We start from the raw sequence: 22146 nt of genomic DNA on the forward strand, positions 1-22146 counted from the left end.
GTGGTCCAGAATGCTTCTCAAGTTTCTCAACTAGCATATCACTTCTCACATGATCCTTTTCCTATATATATATATATATATATATATATATATATATATACAGGGAGGGTTATCTTAAGAACGCTAAATATTGTGAGAACAGTGAGAACGAATGAAAAAACCAATCAAAACCAACTTTTTTAATACAACCCTCTTTGTAATTAAGATACAACATTGAAAAACGAATTTACAACATCAAATAATTCATTTCTCGTTTCAAAATCACTATTTTTAGATTTTTTACACATGTGTAAATATAACAGATTTGCACATGTGTAAATGGCAAACTTACACATGTGTAAATTTTTTTATTTATGAATTCACGTAAGTTTAAACGTATAAATTAAGTTGCTAACATTGTATTCGAATAATAATGATAAGTGTAGAAAAAAAATTTGAATTTGAATTGTTTTTGACCAAGTTCTCGTGGTTTTTTCATTCGTTCTCACGGTTCTCGCGATATTTAGCGTTCTCATTTAAACCCTCCTCCATACATATATATATATATATACATATACATATATATATATATAGGTTTAGGTTCTTTTGTGAACCCTATATAAGTAATGAACAAAACGAACAAATCTTGGCCCTAGATCGTCTAAATCTAATATAAGGATAGGATCGTCTTTTAACATCTTTAATTTTATATATAATTTTCTTTTTTAAATTATTCATGGCAGTTATTGATAAAACCACCCACGATTCAACATGATGTCCAATTTCAATTTTGTATCGATCATAATCTGCGCCAACTCTTCCTGTTCGTTCTTCATCACCATCATTCAATTCGTATTCGTTCTTCATAATATCAACAGGCAATTCAGCAATCATGACACATTCGACCGATCAGAATATTATTTCTGCGAATTGGCTAATTCATGAGACCGCTCAACGACCGGGAGAACAACATCATGGTATATTCTTAAGAAATATGTGTATTCAAGTTTGATTCAAGTGTCGGATAATAGATTACATAGCTGTGTATTGTTTGGTTTAGTTTCTATAAACCCTAAGATTTATAGTTTTCCACAGATACGAACGATCATCTTGATGCTCGAGCCAATTTGTTAGTTCCTCGGAGTAATGATCAAGCAGTAGATCGTCATGAAGGTATAATATTGAAACAATTGTTTATACAATTCTGTAGCAAATGTCGTTGTAATTTTAATACATGACCGTATAGTCTATTGATTCGTTTAACTAACATTTAAGTTTTATTATTTTTCGATAGAGGGTACCCGTATGTCAGAGACCATCGATCAGCCCAACGTTGCTGACAAGTTGTTAATACCTCAGAGCGCTGAACCAGAACCAGATAATCATCAAGGTATAAGTTTTAAACATTTGTTTATACAAGTTAGTATATGTGTGTCGCTGAATTGAAGTTACGTATTTGTAGTATTCGTATTTTTTTTGTTGTGTATTTTTTTTAACAATACCTATGAATTTAAACTTTTGACTGAGGGTACTGTTATTACAGATGCAAACGAGCAGCCCGACGGACCAGCTGATTTGGTAACTCATCTGAGCAACCAACGAGCAGTACCAGATCACGTGTTGGTAGCATCCATTGAGCAGCAAGGTATTATTCTAGGACAGAACAATTCATTAGAAATCTGTGGTGTATGCTACTTGTTTTTGCTGACGTTTATTCCTTGTTTGAAATTTTAGAGTCTATTGCTAGCAATGTATATCAAAGTCCTAATGGCACAAAGTATTGGACACCAAATGTTCCTCCTGATTTAAAACCGTATGAAGGAGCCAGATTCCGAACTATTGATGAAGCAGTTGGTATGTATGAGCGTTATGCAGAGAGGGCTGGTTTTTCGACCCGTTTGGGTACGTCAAAGAGAGATAAACCTAAAGGAGTTTTCAAACTCCGGTACATTTTGTGTTCTAGAGCTAATAAGCCAAAGGACCAGGAAGCGGGTAATACTAGTTCTCCGAAACGATGCCGTAGTATAAAAGCTACAGATTGTAAGGCATGTGTTAAAATTAGGCGAGTAAAAAAATCTACGGATTATGTGGTTTACAAATTCATTGAACAACACAACCATGGTCTAACAGCACCTGAGAACTTAGATTTATCACGCAAGAAAAGGAAGCTAGACTTTGCGGCTAAACAGTTTATCGCTGATTGTCGCAATGCTAACATTGGTCCGACGAAAGCACACAATATATACGTTGTTTTAAAGGGAGGTCACCAAAATGTTCGTGGAACGACTACCGAGTTTAAGAACTTTGGAAGAGATATCCGGGAATTCATTGGCGACAGAGATGCACAAATGGTCGTTGACAAATTCAATGAACGTGTGGAAAACAAGCAAAATTACACGTTTAAAACACATATTGTTGAAAAGGAACTTCAGTTGCTGTTTTGGTGTGATGGAGTTTCAAAAACAAATTATCACGCTTTTGGCGATGTAGTGGCATTTGATGCAACGTATCACACAAACATGTAATGATTGTAAAATATTTTTTTGCATTTAGTATCTGGCTTTTTTCTACGTCTTTAATGTAAACACTATATTTATGAATCTTTTTTTTAGGTACGATATGATATTTGTCCCCTTTACCGGGGTTGATCATCATAAGAAGTGTACAATATTCGGGGCTGGATTGATTCACAACGAAACCATCGAGTCATACTCATGGCTTTTACAAAAGTTTTTAGAAGCGCACGATGGAAAACAACCTCTTATCATATTAACCGGTCAAGATTGCGCCATGAAGCAAGCCATGAACAATGTTTTTGATAAGTCTGTACACAGACTATGTATGTGGCACATCACCCAGAAAATTCCAGCTAAGGTATGGAAAATGGATTTTAAATACGTGTATGGGTATAGGTTATGTATGTGTCATGTATATGTTTAAAAAATAGCTGACTTTTCTGATATACACATATGTACAGTTATGTATGTTGTTTGACGGGTGTATTTATTACGATCCTAATGCAATGACTTATCCTATATCCTATGTGTAGATAAAGGGCAGTGATGAAACGAATGCTGAGTTAAAGAGACAGATCCACAAACTAGTGTGGAATGTTTACATAGAACCCCACAGGTTTGAAAAGAGATGGAATTTACTCATGACTGAGTATGGTTTGGAAGATCATGCTTGGATGAATGAAATGTACGCTATAAGGGAACAGTGGATTCCATGTTATTTTCGTGATATACCTATGTGTTGCCTTATGAAGACCACTTCTCGATGCGAAAGTGCTAATCATATGTTTAAAGCAAATTCTAGTCCCCATAATACGTTGGTGCAGTTCATGCTTTGCTATGATACATCGGTGGACAAGATACGTAACAAACAACGTAAACTGTCTTATGAGACAGATACAACCAATCCCGAGCGATACAAAACATCGTTTCCGATAGAACGTCATGCCAATGAAGTATATACACGCACGTTATTTTGGGAAGTTCAAAAGGAGATTGACAAGTCTAACAGTTTGTGTTATGTTGCCGAAAGAGGAATGGTTGATGGAGTTAATACGTATCTTGTTGCTCATCAAGATCACAGCAAAGAAATTGTGAATGAGTTTAAGGTTAGTTACACTTTTAGTGTCTACAGTTCTTACAATCTTCACAACTTTGTTTTTATTGAACAAATTTTAATTGTCTTTGTTAATAATGTAGGTAATTTTCAACAAAAGTGATCTTACAGTTTCATGTGTATGCATGGGTTTTACCCGGGTTGGGTATCTTTGTCGACACGTGTTTTGCGTATTCAGGCATCACAACATTTTTCAGATTCCAGCCAGATACATACATCCGAGATGGTGTAGAGATGCTATCCCAGCTAGTGCACACTTATTGGAGAATAGGTTATGTGACGACCAAAGTAGGAGTGGTGTGTTGTGGCGCGGGATTTGTGATATCGTGAACATGTGTAGAGACAGGGTGCGTGGCAATATTGAAAAATTACAAGAGTTAAGTGACCAGATTCAAGCTATTAAAGATAAGCTTTTTAGCGAGGTACCGTACGATCATTCAATCAATAAAAAGGATGTTGTGATAGAGGATGTAATTGCGCATAAACAACCAGCTGAGGTTTCTTGCACGGCCCCGCGAAAAATACGCAACAAAGGATGTGGAAAGCATAAACGAACAGTTGGTCCCGGTGAGAAAGCAATCAAGACTAGTAAAAAAAAGAGAAGGAAATGCAATTTCTGCGGAAAACTCGTAAGGGGCCATGATAAGAGGAACTGCCCGCTTAAAAAGGGGAAGCCGGTTAAGGAGGACTCGTCGACCGACAAAGAAGATGAGATATACGAAGATGAAGAAACCGAAGAATCTGGCTCTGAGGATTCTGGTAGTGAAGAATAGTTTCATTAAACCGTATCAACATTCGCCTTTTTTTTCTAAACATTTCGGCTGGTTATTGTATTAGATTATATGTTTAAGCAGTTTGTCTACTGATGTACCGAAGTCTGGGTGTTTTTTTTTTTTTACTTTTTTATGCAGTTACTATTGTGTTTTTTATGCAATTTCTGCGAAAAACGCGTAAGGGGCAATAATCTTTTTTGCAAAATAATTGAAGATGAATAATCCATACGATCTATGGTATGACCCCGTTCAGTTAACGGCTTGTTTGCAGAACTAGATTTGGTTGACATTCGACTATCCGACCCACCGAAAAAGGATGACATCCCCGCAGCTTGTGTTTCCAACCTCACCAGTTGGCTGGACCCTAGCTTGTTTATGCTGATCTGTGGCGACTACATTGCCTTGTCGGCCTATAAATGAGCGTGACTAGATACTTCTTTCAGAGTCTTGGGCTTTGTCGGTCTGAGATACTCGGAGGAGCAGGAATACACTACATTTTCCAGTCCGTATTCGTAAAGCATTTTGGAGGAGGTTGATCCATGTGAGGACTTGACTGATGATGACCTTCGAACCGCTATTCATAATGCAACTGGTCCTAGATCCGCGTTATTTGTGCCAGACGTTCCTTTTGAGGTTCTGATTACAAGCAAAATTGCCCGTTTGTTTATTGGTTCTCAAGAGGTAATCAAGATGAGTCATCGATGTATGGTACATATGTGTTAACGGTTTTGCCGTTTCTTAGAAACTGAATCGATGATGTTATTGGGAAGTTTTTTCGACATGGTCTTCAACCTTCTTAGATGATGATTGGGCACATCGTTGATATGGAGATGGACTATATAAACAGCTCGTATCCGAATTTTATTGGTGGAAGTAAGGCTCTCGAAATTGCAATGAAGCAAGTGAAGTCTTCTAAGGTTGCAACAGTTCAAAAGCATAAGGATGTTGTTGAAACCTAACCGAGCCTGTGGGCTTACATTAAGTAACACTAGGATAATAATACAGTGCATTAATATAGAAAGGTGGTTGTTACAATTACATTAAACATTATCCCATAGATGAAACTTCGACATAACTTGATTACCTCCCGCAAAAGTAAATATATTGTTTCAACATGAGCAAAATTAAACTACAAAAAACAAATTCCAGTAGCAGACTTTTTATCTATTTATCCCTGTTAATGCCGGCATATTGGTAGGCTTCTTTTAGAATACGTTCGCGATGTATGTTCGCCTCCGAAGTTAGTAGCTTCGCTGCATACTTCTTCCTAAGTTGTGCGATCTTCTTCTTTGCTTTCGCCATTTCGGTTGGGAACCCAACGTGCCAGCGATCCTCAGTGATCCCCATCCAGGTTTCCATGTGTCGCATTGCGTATATTCCGCAGTCTTCATAGTTTCCTGTCGTCGCCCAACTTATCTCCAAACGAACAGGCTGACGAGCTGCAATATCATGACAACGTGGATGACGAACACGTTTCAGGTATTTGACGACCACATCTTTCTGCACACAACACAACTTGGTTAAGTCAACCTGCAGTACACTTGTGTATTAACTACCGACAGTCACTTACCACTTTCATCGGAGTCGACTTTAAGAAGAAATCGTTACCGTCAAATGTTTTCACTGGACTTTCAGAAGGATCCATATTGTCTATAACTGTAATTGCCAGATTTTTCAGGTCAAAGCAAACTAAATAATAATGTCCACGGTCAAGAATTGGGAAAATAAGGTTCCCGTATTCTTTCAGGTCCATTAACTCCTCCTTTTCCTCCAACACAACCCTCAAGGCACTAGTAAACATATCTAAGCGTTTGTTGTCATCATAACTTGATTTGGTCAGCATTTCCTCAGTCTAGTGTTAGAAACAAACAGGAAAAAATAATATTAAACTAATGTATCCGATATTCTAATTACGTAGAGAACGCTATTCCAAGATATGAGTAGTGTTATAAAATATGCTTACAAAAAGGGTGGTATGACAAAGCAGCCTTGGCATTGTAAACTCTCGTCTTTTGACTTCGTCATGATTAAGCATAGATGCCCAACAGTTAATGATGCCAGTGCTCAGCCAAACATGTGGTAGTAGATCCAATATATGAAAGTGCATCAGATGTGTTCCATAGGCAGTGCAGAATATATCATTCCTGTACACATCCGTGTTGCAAACAAAAAATTAGAATACACATATTCATATACGTTAAGTGCACCAACCTTTGTACATTTGAGTTAAGCACTTACGCCATAGTTCTTCGGACCTCATTTTCTTCCTTTCTATCCCGGTCAGATTTAGCTTTACTTCTTTTTTCCTTTATCAATTCAGCCAAAGGTCTGCGTGACCCATAAAGAAAGGAAACAACGTGAACATAATTATGTAGTATCCAACGTTTTAATATCTAATTCTCTAATTCAAAACTAATGCCTTATAATAGATGACGTATTAAATACATACCTTTCATCCTCTTTATCTTCGTCTTTTTTCCTATCTTCCCTTGGCTTTGCCACCCTTCGTGTTGGATATAAAAACTAGTTAACCAAAAGATATTCACATATGTATTGTAAAATAATATTAGAAACTCACTGTGTATCAATTGCACCCTCAAGGACGTATTCCCAAACTATGTTTTCTTCCCTTGTGATAGCCTTGGAGATATTGACTGCTCTCTCCAGCCAAGGCGATCTCCCGAATGCAGCTATTTTAGGTATTCTCTTTCGTTTCCCTTTGTTGACTTCATTTGTTTGTGGTCGAGTTTTCTTTATATCCCGCACTTCTGGGGACGGGAAATCTTGTGCAGTCCCGCGGCTCGATGAAGGTCTTTTGTTATCAGTCCGGAAATCATTCACCGGCACGCCTTCATCATCTAGCTTTCCAGTTGCAATATCTTCAATAATGTCAGCTAGCTGAACCGCAGTTTGGGTCCACGCTGATGTATGTATGTATGTATGTATGTATGTATGTATGTATGTATGTATGTATGTATGTATGTATGTATGTATGTATGTATGTATGTATGTATGTATGTATGTATGTATGTATGTATGTATGTATGTATGTATGTATGTATGTATGTATGTATGTATGTATGTATGTATGTATGTATGTATGTATGTATGTATGTATGTATGTATGTATGTATGTATGTATGTATGTATGTATGTATGTATGTATGTATGTATGTATGTATGTATGTATGTATGTATGTGCGCGCACACACGCTCGCCATATTTATTTCGAGTTTAATATTATGTTAATAATCGCATAAACATACCTCTATAGCTTCAATGAAAATAGCAACCAAAATTTTTTTTAAAAATAGTATTACAATCATAGATTTGTGCATATGCATATAGAGAAAAGAGTATAAATACCATATTTTCTAAAAAAGAAAAAATCTTAATTAGGTGAGATCTACATGCATTCTAATCATTTTATATAATAATTGATACAACGATTAAAGCGGTTTTCATAGTTCTCCACAATTTGTATAAAGACTGTTCAATCAAAATTTCAAAACAAATAAAATAAAATAAAATGGTTGAGAAAGGGAATAGAAATCAAAAACGATTTTTTTATGAACGGACATATCAAAATAGATGGTTTGAATCTCACTTGCACCCAAACTTTCATGGTGGCCTAGATCCGTCTCCATGGGCCCATGTGGCCCAGCATTTCGACCCCCCTAATTGCCGTCTTCTTGCCCCATGTTTCCTCTAAATCGCTAATTTGGATTCCTTATCTAGATTTAAAGTGAATATAAAAAAATTGGTTAGTGATGGGGTATCGTATTGGATCCGACCCAAATGATCGGACATTTTCATTACTTATTGCATTTTATTATAATATATATTATTATTGCTTACTAACCCAAAGCGAGGCCCATCGCGATTTAGTTTATGCTACAATGGGCTGGGCACTTGTAGAGATAACCCCTAACTGGGCTTGACCCATTGAGGTTAGGGGTGACACATGTCTCCTATATAAAGAGGTGTTCACCTCATTATTAGGGCAAACAATATGAAGCTTTCACACTTTTATAGCTGGAAACAGAGTATTCTTCCTCTACCGGCCATCTCCACAATCCCACTTTTATCTTTTCTCTTTGCAAAATTGGATACCAGAGGAAGAGCAAGGTGTGACTCTCGGTCTCTCTTACAGGAGGAAGAAACACGGATTCACCGGAGGAACATATTGTGTCGCATAGGTAAGATCAAATAAAACATATTAATTTGATTCTTTTGTATAAGTGTATAACAACCAAGATCTATTATTTATGAGATCCGGTTGAACATTTGAATTATATGGGATAAGATCAAATAAAAAGTTTATTTTGCCTAACTAGAATGAGAATGAATTTTAACCATTCATGTTTTAAATCAACGGTTAAGATGAAAATGTAGGAAAAAAGAGGAGAGTAAGTTATCTTGGTAAAATCATATTTATTGACTTTATCTATCCACGTGTAAGTCAAATACATATTTCACTCCCATTTTTTAAACGTTCATAATTTTTTTAATAAGATATTATTTTTTTGATAAAAATTTCACTATAAAATCGAGTATCTTTTTATCTTTAATTTAAGTATCATATTGCTACATAAAATATGACAACTAAAAAAACCCACAAAAATGTGTTGTATTTCTATGTTATATAACATTATTTTGTGCTGAATTTGTGTACTACATTTTTGTGCTGAATTCTTTTGTCTTAATTTTTTTTTTCTAAATTTTTTGTCCTGGATTTTTTTTGTTATATTTTTTTTGTACTGAATTTTTTTGTGCTGGATTTTTTGTGCTATATTTTTTTGTACTGGATTTTTTGTGTTAAATTTTTTTTGTATTTTTTTAGAAAGCAAAAGGGGTGTCACATGTCATTTTCACTCCACTACTAATAAGGACCAAAATGTTTTAGTACCAAAATGTTTTTCCTTCCTACTTATAAGGAGTGTCACACGTCATCATTACAATCCTTTTAAGGCTACTTAGGCAAAAATCCATTTTTAATGGATCCTTACCTTAAATTATATATACTTTTAGTTAGGACCTTCTTAATAGAGTTTGATCATACTTCGAGCTTATATTTACAAAATAAGATAACAAAGATTGGAAAAACTCTAATTATCTTTATAACTAAGATTAAGAATGGTGTCTGGGTCTTACACTTTTACATGTTTTCTTAAATTTGAAGCACGCACTTGTAACTGCCTCTTGCTCGACCTCCTCATCGGTCGAGTCACCCTCATCCGCTAAGAAATTTTTGTAGTAATAATTTGCAATGGACGACGAGGAAGTGGGGGAATCCATTTTTAATAAAATGGGTGAAGGTTATATAAAATTTTGTGGGTGAAAGAGTTATTTGGTTGTGGTTTGTATAAAATGAATGAGGAATGAGAGTATTTATATAAAAAATGGATGAATAAAAAAATTAAATGAACTAGCCGCTTTTTACCGTTGCAACGTTCCAATTGGTCAAAATCTTCCCCCTTCCGGCGTGGAATATTGGACGCCCATTCATTTTTTTCAATCAAAAACGCCCACTGAGGCCGTTGCGGGGCGTGCTTGGGGCTTGTTTGGCATTAAAAACGCCCAGATCACAACGACTACAGGTGGTCTTATAAAGATAATTTGAGTTTTTTCCTAAAGTAGTGTTGGTGGGGAAAATATTTACTAAAATAGTGTTTCTTGAAAATTATTTACCAAAATAATGTTAATCACTTATTTTATACTAAGGTTTCATGTTTTAACCTACATATTAAACTTCTTATTTATGCTTTTATTCTATCAATTCATTATCTTTTTTTTTATTATACTTTTTTTTATGTTTTTATTCTATCAATTTAACTTCTTTCTTCGTCAACTAATTACAGATTTTTCCCCAACTCATTATATTTATTTTTGTTTTTTTCAATGAACTCTAGCTATGTAAATAAGAGTCAAGTTCATGTACAAACAGCCTTATCTTACAAAACGTACGAAACTTGCAGAGTAATTTTGACACGTCTGTAGAGTAATTATGATACTCTACAAAATTACCCCACAAGATCAAAATTATCTTACAAGATCAAAATTACCCTACAAGATCAAATTTTCTCTACAAGAAAATTTTACAAAATTACCCTACAAGATCATTTGTAGGGTAATTTTGATAATTACTCTACGAGTAAATAATTACGAAAATGTCACCGCGTTTTTTACCTTTTCACCCTATTCGTACGTTTTGTATGATAAGGGTATTTGTATTTGATCTTTTGTCATGTAAATAAACCTAAACGTTTAGCAAACCATTTAAAGAACAGTTCAACAAAAAGATTGTTACGTCAGAAAATGTAAATGAACGAAAATAAATGAACATTCATGTGCATAAATGAGTATGAACGTGACATTTATTCATGATCGCTCGTCTACTTAAACTAATAGAAAGTTATTTTCATATTCATATATTTATTAAATGAACAAATATAAACAAACTTGTTCCAAATATAAATAAACAAATATCATAATGGAATGTTCATAAATAATTCAAAACTAAGTGCACTTATAATTGTACATTTAATAAACGAATGAACATGAAGACAACTTTTTGTTAATTTAAACGAGCAAACATGATCACATCATTTGTTTATTTGCTTATATTCAATTCAATAAATAAAATTTATTCAAATTTATTTATTATTGATATTAATTCACTATTAATATATGTTTCATATGTATTTTAAGACAAAACGAACTAAAGATTATTATTAATATATGAAAGTGAAACTAATTAATTTTTGAAAGAATAATATCATTTGCACATATTCAGCTATTGAAAAAATTACATCCCATACATCCAACGAATACATTTTCAAATGAAATCAAAAATTTTAAATATTTTATGTTCACGAACGCAAAGAAAAAAATACATATAATAGATTGATAGAATACAAATATAAATAAGTTGTCAGATGTTTAAAACATGATACAAACTAAGGGATAAAAACAATTTTGGTAAATATTTCTTAAGAAACACTATTTTGATAAATAATTTTTTCACAACACTAGTTTAGAAAGAAAACTCAAGATAATTAGGCAGAAAAACTATTAAGATATAGCATTTTTCTTTCAAAATATATATATTATGTGTTTTATTTTATTTATTTATTTATTATTTGTACTAGTAACCATTTGATCTTTCAAAATCTTTGACTCATTATGTATTACGTTTCCCATGTTGAAAAACTTAAGTAAAGTACTAAAGTATACATGGTGTCATAGTGTTCTACACCCGTGCAATGTACGTTTGATCACAGAATTTAAGCAAAACGGTGGTACTGCTAACATTAATAAATAAAATTTATTGACCAAAATAGTAATACAGATATCTATGAACTAATACTTCTACAATAAATTTCAAACTTTCCAAATATTAAAACAAACAGTGTGTTATTAAACAAACCGTAACTACAAATATTAGGGTGTAAGGGGCACTCCCCTAACCCTCTCTTACGCATAACCAATCCTCGTGTGCCACGTCAACTCCCCTCTTAAACTCCCCTAAGAGCATTCTCATCTAAACCACTAAAATCTGTGTAAGGGGGTTTTTAAAATATAAAAAGTATAAAAAGTGGTTGTGAGTGGAGGAGAGAGAAAATGTTACTGTTCATCTGTATATTTAGGGGGACACTGTTCACCCTCTATATTTTTTTAATATATATTGAAAGTGGTTGTGAGTGGAGGAGAGAGAAAATGTAATATATATTGAAAAGGAAAGAGAAAAAGTATTTGTTTTTAGTGGAAATATATTGATATGTGAGTTGTTTTTTAGTGGAATATATGTATATTTTTAGTGGATTGGATGTGAATGCTCTAACACCCTAAATTGATGGCGGCACTCCCTCTTAGGTGACTTGGTTTTTTATTAAAAAAAAAAAAAAATTTCATTGGCCCACTCCTCCCTCTCTTCGGTGAATTCCCACCGATTTTGGTCCCCCATGTTGGTCACCGATTGAATGGCGGCACCACCCCTCTTCGGTAGAGGAGGTCCCCGCATGGGGTCACCGAGAACGCCCCATGCACCCTTAAACAACAATGTGTTATTAAACAAACCGTAACTACAAATATTAAAACAACAATGTGTTATTAAACAACCCGTAACATGTCATACTTTTTGACCGACAACGTTTTATTCAGTGCCGTCTCCGAGAAATCTCGAAACGTTTTGGGCCTGGAGCCACTAAAAATAAATCGGGCCCATATAATAGACAATAAATCACTTGCGTTTTTTGACAATAAACAAAATCGTCGCTGCTGAACAAGGAACTAACCTGTAACGCGATTCCGAATCACCGATTTCGTGGCCACTGCGCTGCTGTCTGCTGAACAGTGAACCGAACACAAGGAACAGTGAACCGACCGGATTTGAAGCTTTGATTTCTGATTGCTGTGTGCGCTGCCTGTTCCTCAATCGTCGCTTCGTATAATCTCTCCGGATTCCCGCTCTAACGTATTCTATACGTCAATCACAAATATGAAGGCTGAAGGCTGATTATAATAATTAGGTTACACTTAAAGGCTCAATAGGAAAAACATATAGTATATAGTATATTTTTTAAAAAGTCTGGGCCCTCAAGAACTTTAGGCCTGGGTCCATTGCCCTACTTGCCCACACTTATCACCGGGCCTGGTTTTATTTTAACACAAAGGTAATGACTTGCCATGTTGTTATAAGTTTATTCGATATACATGCCGTTATAATTATTGTAAGTGATATATTGAATAAGTCAGTATAGATAAATTACAAAATTTTAAATATTCTTAAGAATACACCCATTACAAAACAAAACAGTTTCACTTTCGGTAATCTAGACATGGTAATGTGATTTGCCACGGAATACTGTTAAAAATATATCGTTATATAACCATTTTTATATTTTATAAATGTTTGTTATAAAGATTTCTAATATTTTTATTTACAAAACAAATTGTCAAATAAAACAAAACAATAATATACATATTTACACATAATCACATAAATTATTTCCTAGCACAGTTTATTTAGAATTTAAGTGTCAACAGAACACTTCATTGGCTTAAACCAGTGGCTGTAGCTCTGATACCATCTCTTGTCGCAACCCCCGACCCCTACCCCTGGAGGCGGGCGGGCGTGGCACGCGTTGCGCAAAGCGGGTGGTGTCAGTGTTTATTAATTTGGCAGCGGGAATGAGACATAAGGACCGTAGTTAGGAAATATTTTCTCAGAGTTAAAACACCAAACTTTTTTATAATAAATAAATGGGATAAAACCCAAGTTTCCATAACAATATATTTATAGGGGTAAACCTTAGTTTATTGTAAACAAAAACTCTTTTTTATTTAGATAACTTTTACAGCCACTTTTTCATGCCTTCAGTGCTCTCCAGCTGGCTTCTATTAGCTTCACATTAAGTTACCTGAAACGCGTTTTAAAAAGATTTTATCAGCAAGAAATACTGGCGAGTGCATCCCAGTTTAATCAAAACAGTTTTACAACTTCACATCATTGAGAGCATCCGCATTTACATTGTTTATATCTATCCAATTACCCCCTTTGGTACTGTCAATCCTGACTTGTGGTCATGCTATTATTTGCAATAGTAACGAGTTTCAAGTAATGTATACAAAACCCCAACATACCGGCAGTAATTGTAGAATTACAAATACTCAATTACTGTTAAGTGTAATTTAAAACATTTGAGGTTTTGGTAAAAAGGTGACAAAAAATAAGATGTACTCACAAAAAGAATTTATAAAAGAGGAATGACTCACATTGTTTACTTAGGTAAAACTAAAGCTTCCTGGTGAGTCTCCTGGTTATTATCTATTAAAATTAAACAATGCACACGTGTTAGTAAATAACCCAAATCACATTAATTGTACAACTCGAGACAGAACTCCAATGACTGAGTCAGGCAGAGCCTTGACATGCATGACGGAGTACTAGATCAATCGGGTGTAACACGAGACAGAACAACAACGACTGAGTCAGGCAGAGCCTTGACATGCGTTACGGAGCCCCAGATCGATCGTGTAGGGTAACAAATAGGGTTATAATACTTACAACGAGGCAGAGCTTCGCTTTTATAGGGGTATTATATCCCGATATAATAGCTTTAGAGTTTCAGAGGAAAGAAAAGAAAATGAACGACGACAAATGAGGCTGAAGCCTCATTTTATAAGGCTGGTCGAGGGGTCTCTCGCGCCCCGCGAGAGCCACCTCTATCTTAGTCGCGGCCCGCGAGGGCCTTGAGGGCGGCTATAGGCTTGTCGAGTCACATAGTAGCTTCCACACATCACCGGACACGTGGCGGACCAGGGTCCGGCCTGGTGTCACTATGTCGCGCCCCGCGACAGACTTAGGGGGTCCGGGTCGCAGCCCTCGACAACCCCATATATTTGTTTTTGTTTGATTTTCATAAATATTAGGGTTTTCTAGGCCCGTTTCTCGCATACGAGATATATTTAGGACGTTTCAGGTTACGTTAAGGGGTTTTAGGAGGGCTGTTATATATTGGGCTAGGAAGATTGGGTTAAGGCATATTGTGCAAATGAATAAAAGGCTACAGACAGTTCAAATGGGTTGAAGATGTGTGAAGGGCTCTTAGGGCTTTTATGACAGCTATATATAGGCTTGTGATGATGCAGTCATGGCCTAGTTTTCGAGTATCTTCGTTTAATTATACAGTTCACTTTTACATCTTGTTTTTCTCTATCTTTAGAACTCTATGGAATCATTGTAGATCTAGTTTTCATCATAGTGTAAATCGGTGAGATCTTGTTCGTATGATTTGTCAGATCATCTTGTTGATGATCTGATCTTGTGAGTTCTGTAAAGATTGTATGTTGCTGAGTTTTTTTGTTGATATAACAAAGATCTGAATTGTTTTATAATTATTTAAAGTCTCTGTAATACCAATTTTGACATGGTATCAGAGCCGTTCGTGCTCTTTGAGTATTTGCTTCCGTTGTCTGTTACCGATCGTGATTCACCATATTAGGGTTTCATATTTTTTGGGTTTCTGGATCTTCTTGGTGTGGTACAATAGATCTCTGTGGATCATTGAAGGTCTGACGCCTAGCCCTGTTCGCAGTAGTCTATCTTATCTTTCTTTTTAGTATTTTTTTTTCCTTTTTCTTTATTACAATAATAATAATAATAATAATAATAATAATTACATCAAGGAGGAGGTGTGGATTCATCTTGTTGGATCGATTGTTGATCGCCGCCATTAACGACGTCTGAACTTGGCAACCTGACCGACACTTTCAGCCATCTGTTTTCTTGCTTTAAAGTGATAAACCTTGCCTGTCTCGTGGATTTTGGTCATCATAACGTGTACTAATCAACCGCCTTGGGTCACGTACGAGATCCATTGCATCTGAGGGTGAATCCCTTTCTTCATATCGTCTGCAACTGCTGAAACAATGGAACTTCATTGCCAATCCCTTTCTTCATATCGCCTAGCCCTGTTCGCAGTAGTCTATCTTATCTTTCTTTTTAGTATTTTTTCCTTTTTTGTTATTTTTCTTTACACAATAATAATAATAATTGCATCAAGGAGGAGGTGTGGATTCATCTTGTTGGATTGATTGTTGATCGCCGCCATTAACGACGTCTGAACTTGGCCACCTAACCGACACTTTCAGCCATCTGTTTTCTTGCTTTAAAGTGATAAACCTTGCTTGTCTCGTGGATTTTGGTCATCATAACGTGTATTAATCAGCCACTTTGGGTCACGTACGAGATCCATTTCATCTGAGGGTGAATCCCTTTCTTCATATTGTCTGCAACTGCTGAAACAATGGAACTTGTTGCCAATCTCAGCTTGTGCGCTTTTAGATCAATCGTCGATTCTAGGGTTTTTTGGATCTTGGAAGCTGCTGACAAGAAGGTCGTTGTTCCTCTCGTGTGCCACGGTCATTCTCGGCCTGTAGTGGATTTGTTCTACAGTCCCATCAATCCTGATGGATTTTTTCTCATCAGTGCCAACAAAGTTATGGGTCTGAATATATGTATACTCAATTGGATCTTGGAAGCTGCTGTTATGGGGGTAGTTGGAGAAACCCTAGCTTGGGTTTGCTTTTATGGGTTTTAAATCCTATTGATATCTTTGAAGACAATGATGGTTCAGAAAGTCTTTCGTTCAATTGGTGTTTCCTCTGCTGCAAATCTGGTCAAACTGGTGCGGTGAAGTGATCTTTCACTGATGGTGTTGCGATCACATAAATACACACTCATAACTCACTGCAAGTATCAAAGGAATAAGATTTCTGCTATTGACATAGTGTATTAAAACATATTAGTCTTATCCCCAAGAATCATCATCATTAAGATATCAGCATCATGAAATACTTCCATGGTGTAGCATTACAAAAACAGAACCTCCACCACATCTCTAAAACAAACAACTTTATAACCATGTGAATCCTAGGTAACAAAATGATAGCATTGTTGCGTAATATACAACACTAATAGCATACATATGACAAACAAACATGATTCCAGGTCACCCTACTCATCCAATCAGCGTTCAACCAATAAAATGAAAGCTAACAGATTAAACTCAATAATAATAAGCAGCAAGCATGTATCTTGTTTACTGCAAAACTAACTCAAATCATATAAAAGCAAAAAAAAAACAACAAATTATCTGATATTTGTGGCTTTGGATAGGAATGCACTAGCAACCATTAACAAGGTAATGTATATATGTTCATTTAGGCCAACTAGCAAACAATTAGAATACAGAAAGAGAATGAAAAACCTTGTTTGAGAAGTCTTTGCTGAAAAACATCAAAAATGAGCGTCTAAGGCGGCGTAAGTAGCTTGGTCTTGTGTAAGAGGACGAAGAGACCAGTTGCTGCATTGAAGTTCCTGAAAGAAAGAAAGAAAGCTAAATGTGTTATGTGGGGGTGGGATCAGCTGAACATTCAATTAGCATCTTAGAGTAATAATCTTAACAAAATCACTCATATTTAACCTAATAAACCTCCAACAACCAAAACTCGTGTATATAACCACAACCAAGGGCTCACTTGTTTGATTCTATATGCCCAAGATACATATCAAATTGATGTGGCTAGTACGTTATGATCCAAGTCGAGTCATACCCAATAACAAGCTAGACAAACACTTATAATATTTATTTATGATATGATCAAACAAATAAATAATATTTAGAAATTGGTTTTCTAAATAATTGCACTTGAGAAACTAATAAATTATATGGATAATTTATTTTTGAGAGAATATTTTATCTTGTTATTTAATAGGTTAAATAACATTTTAAATGGTTGCATAAGTCTTATAACATGTAATGTTATAATTTTATAAAAGTTATAAAAATTGAATAAGACTTAAATCATTATAAAAGAAATTTGTTTTTTTTATAAATAACCCAACTGCCCCCCTCCCCCCCCCCCCCCATGGTCTTCCCAAGACCATTTTGGTCCAATAAGAAGGCATGTATTTTGCATGGCTAGATAACTTGTAATTGAGTGTTGAAAAAGGCAACCTCTTCTCTCATGTTTTATAATATTTTGCATGACAAAATTCAAGTGTAAGACTTGAATTTTTGCTCTTAAATTTTCGGCCAACTTAAGGGTAGTTCAAGAGTTTTTCAAGTTTGATTTCAAATGTTCAAATCCTAGCAAACTTAAAGTGTTTGTTGGAAGGCTTGGGGTATACAAGCTTGAGGTCTTCTACACTTGAAGACAACCGTTCAAGAAGCTTCATCCTTTTCATTTCCTTTTACTCCAAGAAGGTAGTCTTCTAAACATCCTGTGGTTGTGTTTGATAGTATGCATGTTCATATATAGATCCAGGTTTTGGGTTTTTGCATATAAATGAAATTTATATCTTAAAAGTAACATGTTTTAAATAACCTTTCCGCTGCGTTTTGATCTTATACGGATAAAGTCACTTTGATAAACATGTGTAAAACCCATCCTCACTAACCTCTAATTCAAACTCACAACCATATATGACCAGCAAAAATCACAAACATCAAGTCCAATTGACATTTTAGGGCTTTAATCACAACAAAACCACACATGTTTAACCTAATTACATCAAACTGTAAACTAAAATTACAATATTCCTGAGTAAAAAATTACCATTTGACTTTAGATCTCTTTGAGTCTCCACTAAAGATGTTTCCGAATTACATCGCCTGCATCTGCAGGAGGAGGAAAGTGAAAATCGATCTGAGTGAAAATCGAACTAAATCATACGCTTAATTTGGGTAGCGGAGGAGAGTAAATGAGAGGAGAGCGTTGATGGTAAGTGATAACTAAATCTGGTTAGGGTTTTGTGGATGTTGGAATTGGCGGGTTGTCATGGTGGAGACACGGTGGAGATACAGTGGAGATCTCCTGAACTTGGTGGGGGTTAATTTAGGTTTTATGGAGGTGGGGAATTTGGGGGTTTTGAGGAAGAAGGAAATGATTGGTGACACAAATTTTACTGTGTCCATCTAGCAACTTTAGCCACACAAACACACTTTATTGTGAAATATCATGATAGTTGCTCTTCCTTGACAATTACATATGGTCATATTTTCTACTGTGGCTAGCAATTATTATATTTTTATATTAAACATGTGATTGAAGGTTTCCAAGAGATATGTTTTCGTTACATGAATCAAGAAATCAAACAAACAAAGTGTCAATAGGTTACATTTGGCCACATTTTTCTAGCTGTGGCTAGTAAATGTCACAGTTTTTTTCTAGAAGTGTGGCTAAATGTTTTGATCTGTTATACAATAGTTACATTAATAATAAAATGTGTGGCTAAAGGTTTTGAGTTGTTATACAATGGTCACATTAATAATAAAATATGTGGCTAAAAATGTATTAAGATATTATAAATGACCTTTAGCCACACATTTAATCAAAACTGTGGCAAGCCTGTTTTGAAAAAAGTGTGGCTAAAACCCAGTTTTGACGTAGTGCCCGTAAATACCGGTACCGTACCAGTACCGAAAAACGGAGAAAGTGGGTACCGGTACCGAATATACCCGGTACGGTTCGGTACCGGTACCCAGTATCAAATGCTCATCCCTATTCTACGTAATATTGTTGGTGATTTTAAAATTAGATATTCGAAAAATGTTTTCAAAATATATTTGGAATGTAAGAAAATATTTTTTTGTCATCGATTAAACTATATAATTCTTATGAGCTATAACATATTTAGCTTATGTGATTTTAACGTTGAAAGTTAAAAGTCTCTAGTGTTGGATTCCGTGTTTGTTTAAAACATAAATGTTTTATATGCACGGAAACACACATGTGTTACGAAACGTGCATTTAAATTTGCACAAATGCACCCTTTTAAGAAAAAAGTTGCAGTTTTTAGAATAATTTGCAACCTTTAAATAAAAAAGTTGCAAATTCAAAATAATTTTGCAACCTTTAATCAAAAAGGTTGTAAATTTACTATAACTTTGTAACCTTTATGTTCAACAAAGTTGCATTACAATCAAATACAGCTTATTTGAAAAAAGGTTGCTTTTAAAAGGTTGCATTAGGCCTATTTTCTAGTAGTGATATTTGATAGTTACATAACCTGGTTGGAAATTTGAGAAAAGTTACATTCTTATATTTTTATGGTGTCATAATGTTGTTTTTTTTTTTTTGAAAACTAGTCTTTTATAAAGTAAAGTTTTTTTTTTTTTTTTTTTTTTTTTTGTGATTGTTGTTTGATTTGTTTTTATTTCGAAAATAATTGTTGACTGTAAGTTGTAGTCTGGTTGTTGAGCTATGTAGTTCACTATTGTAAACACTTTCATTTGTTCAAGAATGTTCTCGGATGTCGTGTCAGTGTATATTTCTTCTTACATTTTTTGTTGCAAAATCGTGTGTTTTCGTATTCAACCAAAAGTAATTTTTGTGTGTTACATATTTGTATGTCTTGATCTAACAAGTTTGTCATTTGACTAATGAATGTATTGTTTAATCATTTTTTTGTTATTAAAGAACTTGTATTGTAGTTTATATGGTTCTATGAAAGGTGAATCCCATCGATTTGAGTATAATCTTCTAATAAAGTTTCATCACCATTTTGTCACTATTTTATGTGTTATCATATGTGTATTTGTATCTGATGATTCTTGAACAATCATGTATTCCCTTGGTTATTAGAATCACCGTGTGATTGTTTTTTTGTAAAAGTTATGCTATCTTGAAGTTGCATTCTTCGATAGTGTTTTCCTTTATCTCACTAGTCTAGGATTCTAAACGTTTTGAGTCTGACCGTAGTGAGGTTTGTGTAGGATCATCGTGTTGGTGATCTTATTTGTTTCATATTCGTTTTTTGAGACTTCATCGCTGATCGTAGTGATGTTAGTTCACTGGTCTAGGTGATGCTCGTTTTTCTTCCTCACTGGTGTAGAGTCGTTTGTAGGTTCTTCGTGTTATTGAGTCTAGCCCCGTTAGATCATAGTGTTGGTTTTCTGTCAGTTATTCGTGTTGTTGATATGATTTTATACATACTTACTCTTGGATAAAACTGTAAACTGAAACTTGGTGTTTTTTTTGTTTAATCCTCATGCTTGTATGTCATGATTATGTTCCTCGTTCAAAGAATGTTTGACTGATAGGTTGTTTTGATTATTGAACCAAGTGGTTTGATGTATTTGTTCAAGATTTTTTCTTGAATGTTGTTATAGCCTTGTGTTGTTTCTTGTGTAAGAGATAGTTTCTGGTCATAAAATCATGTGATTTTGTGGATTATCAGAATTTGTATTGGCTGTAATTGTTGTCTGATGAAGAGTTGTGTAACTCTTGATTTTCGGACTTGGTTTGAATCATGTGATTAAAAATTTTCAGATATGGTTCTGAGTCATTAAAGTCGTGTGACTCTTATTTTTTATCGTTTATGATTAGAATATTGTACTTGAATCGTGTAATTAGAAAATTGCATTTCTGATTAAGTGTTATTTTATCAGGTGTTTGCCTGATATGCTTATTGAACTGTGTGATTCACTGTTTAATCAGAATGTTGTTTCTGATTTGGTTTCATTATATGTAGAAGAAAGTTGTTATACTTTTCTATTGATGTGTGATTAGTGGTTGGAAGTGGTTATAGAATCTTTGACTCTTGTTTTTATCATATCTCACGTATTTCTATATATAATTGTAGTGTACTTACTTATTTCTTAGATGGGAATTTGTAATTCAGTTATGTTCTTCATTTTAAGTGGGTAAATGCTCTATCATTTGCTTTCCAATGTTATAAATAAGTTGTTTAAAAGAAAAAACTTATTTTGTTCAAAGTTTTATGCTTCATTATTATAATCGCAAAAATGGGAAAACTGTTTGGACACTAAGAAGTAAGTTACTAGCTTCTTCGGGTTTTTTTTTTTTTTTTTTTTGAAATTATATCATGGAAAACTAAAATAAACAATTGTTTCACAATTTACTGCAAACGTACAGTATTGTTCTATGTGTGAGGTTTAGGAGGGTCTGGTGAATGTGTTTGGTGCACTAAAAGCTGCATATGTTTACAAAGTGTTTGTCGTCACAGATTCATGATATTATGTGTTTGGCCTTATTAACATGTTCGAAATATAAAACTGAGTGGGGGTGTTAAAAATATATCGTTATATAACCAGTTTTATATTTTATAAATGTTTGTTATAAAGATTTCTAATATTTCTATTTGCTTAAATATGAGGTATGGATGTATGCACGTGGGCTTGAAGCTGTGAATGGATTTGTATCTGAAATGAGTTGTACTGCGTTCACGTCTAGG

The 22146-nt window shown here is 34.6% G+C and overlaps 1 protein-coding gene and 2 long non-coding RNA genes across 3 annotated transcripts; 2 read left to right on the plus strand and 1 right to left on the minus strand.

Annotated features, from left to right (window-relative positions):
- The first annotated feature begins 920 nt into the window (after positions 1 to 920).
- On the plus strand, positions 921 to 1289 carry LOC118482149. The gene is made up of 3 exons (XR_004867483.1): positions 921 to 956; positions 1075 to 1152; positions 1274 to 1289. It is a non-coding gene; the product is annotated as an uncharacterized LOC118482149 (long non-coding RNA).
- Positions 1290 to 1406: 117 nt separating this feature from the next.
- LOC118481796 (protein FAR1-RELATED SEQUENCE 5-like) lies at positions 1407 to 4382 on the plus strand. Its single transcript, XM_035977069.1, has 6 exons — positions 1407 to 1431; positions 1523 to 1624; positions 1714 to 2485; positions 2592 to 2853; positions 3029 to 3601; positions 3693 to 4382. Exons 1-6 carry the CDS (start codon positions 1407 to 1409, stop codon positions 4380 to 4382), a joined length of 2424 nt encoding a protein of 807 aa, XP_035832962.1.
- A 9018-nt stretch (positions 4383 to 13400) lies between these two features.
- Positions 13401 to 18865, minus strand: LOC118482150. Its single transcript, XR_004867484.1, has 3 exons — positions 18507 to 18865; positions 17156 to 17265; positions 13401 to 13804 (listed from the first exon to the last, which is right to left on the minus strand). It is a non-coding gene; the product is annotated as an uncharacterized LOC118482150 (long non-coding RNA).
- Between the last annotated feature and the right edge of the window lie 3281 nt (positions 18866 to 22146).

Source organism: Helianthus annuus, chromosome 9 (assembly GCF_002127325.2).
Source record: "Helianthus annuus cultivar XRQ/B chromosome 9, HanXRQr2.0-SUNRISE, whole genome shotgun sequence".
NCBI classification, from domain to species: Eukaryota; Viridiplantae; Streptophyta; class Magnoliopsida; order Asterales; family Asteraceae; genus Helianthus; species Helianthus annuus.

Excerpts from the sequence above, each read along its gene's own strand:
- LOC118481796 (XM_035977069.1), top strand. The coding sequence starts at position 1,407 with ATGTGTGTCGCTGAATTGAAGTTAC. Across the intron at positions 1,432-1,522 it reads TGTCGCTGAATTGAAGTTAC|ATGCAAACGAGCAGCCCGAC; the intron begins GTATTTGTAGTA and ends CTGTTATTACAG. Across the intron at positions 2,854-3,028 it reads CCCAGAAAATTCCAGCTAAG|ATAAAGGGCAGTGATGAAAC; the intron begins GTATGGAAAATG and ends TCCTATGTGTAG.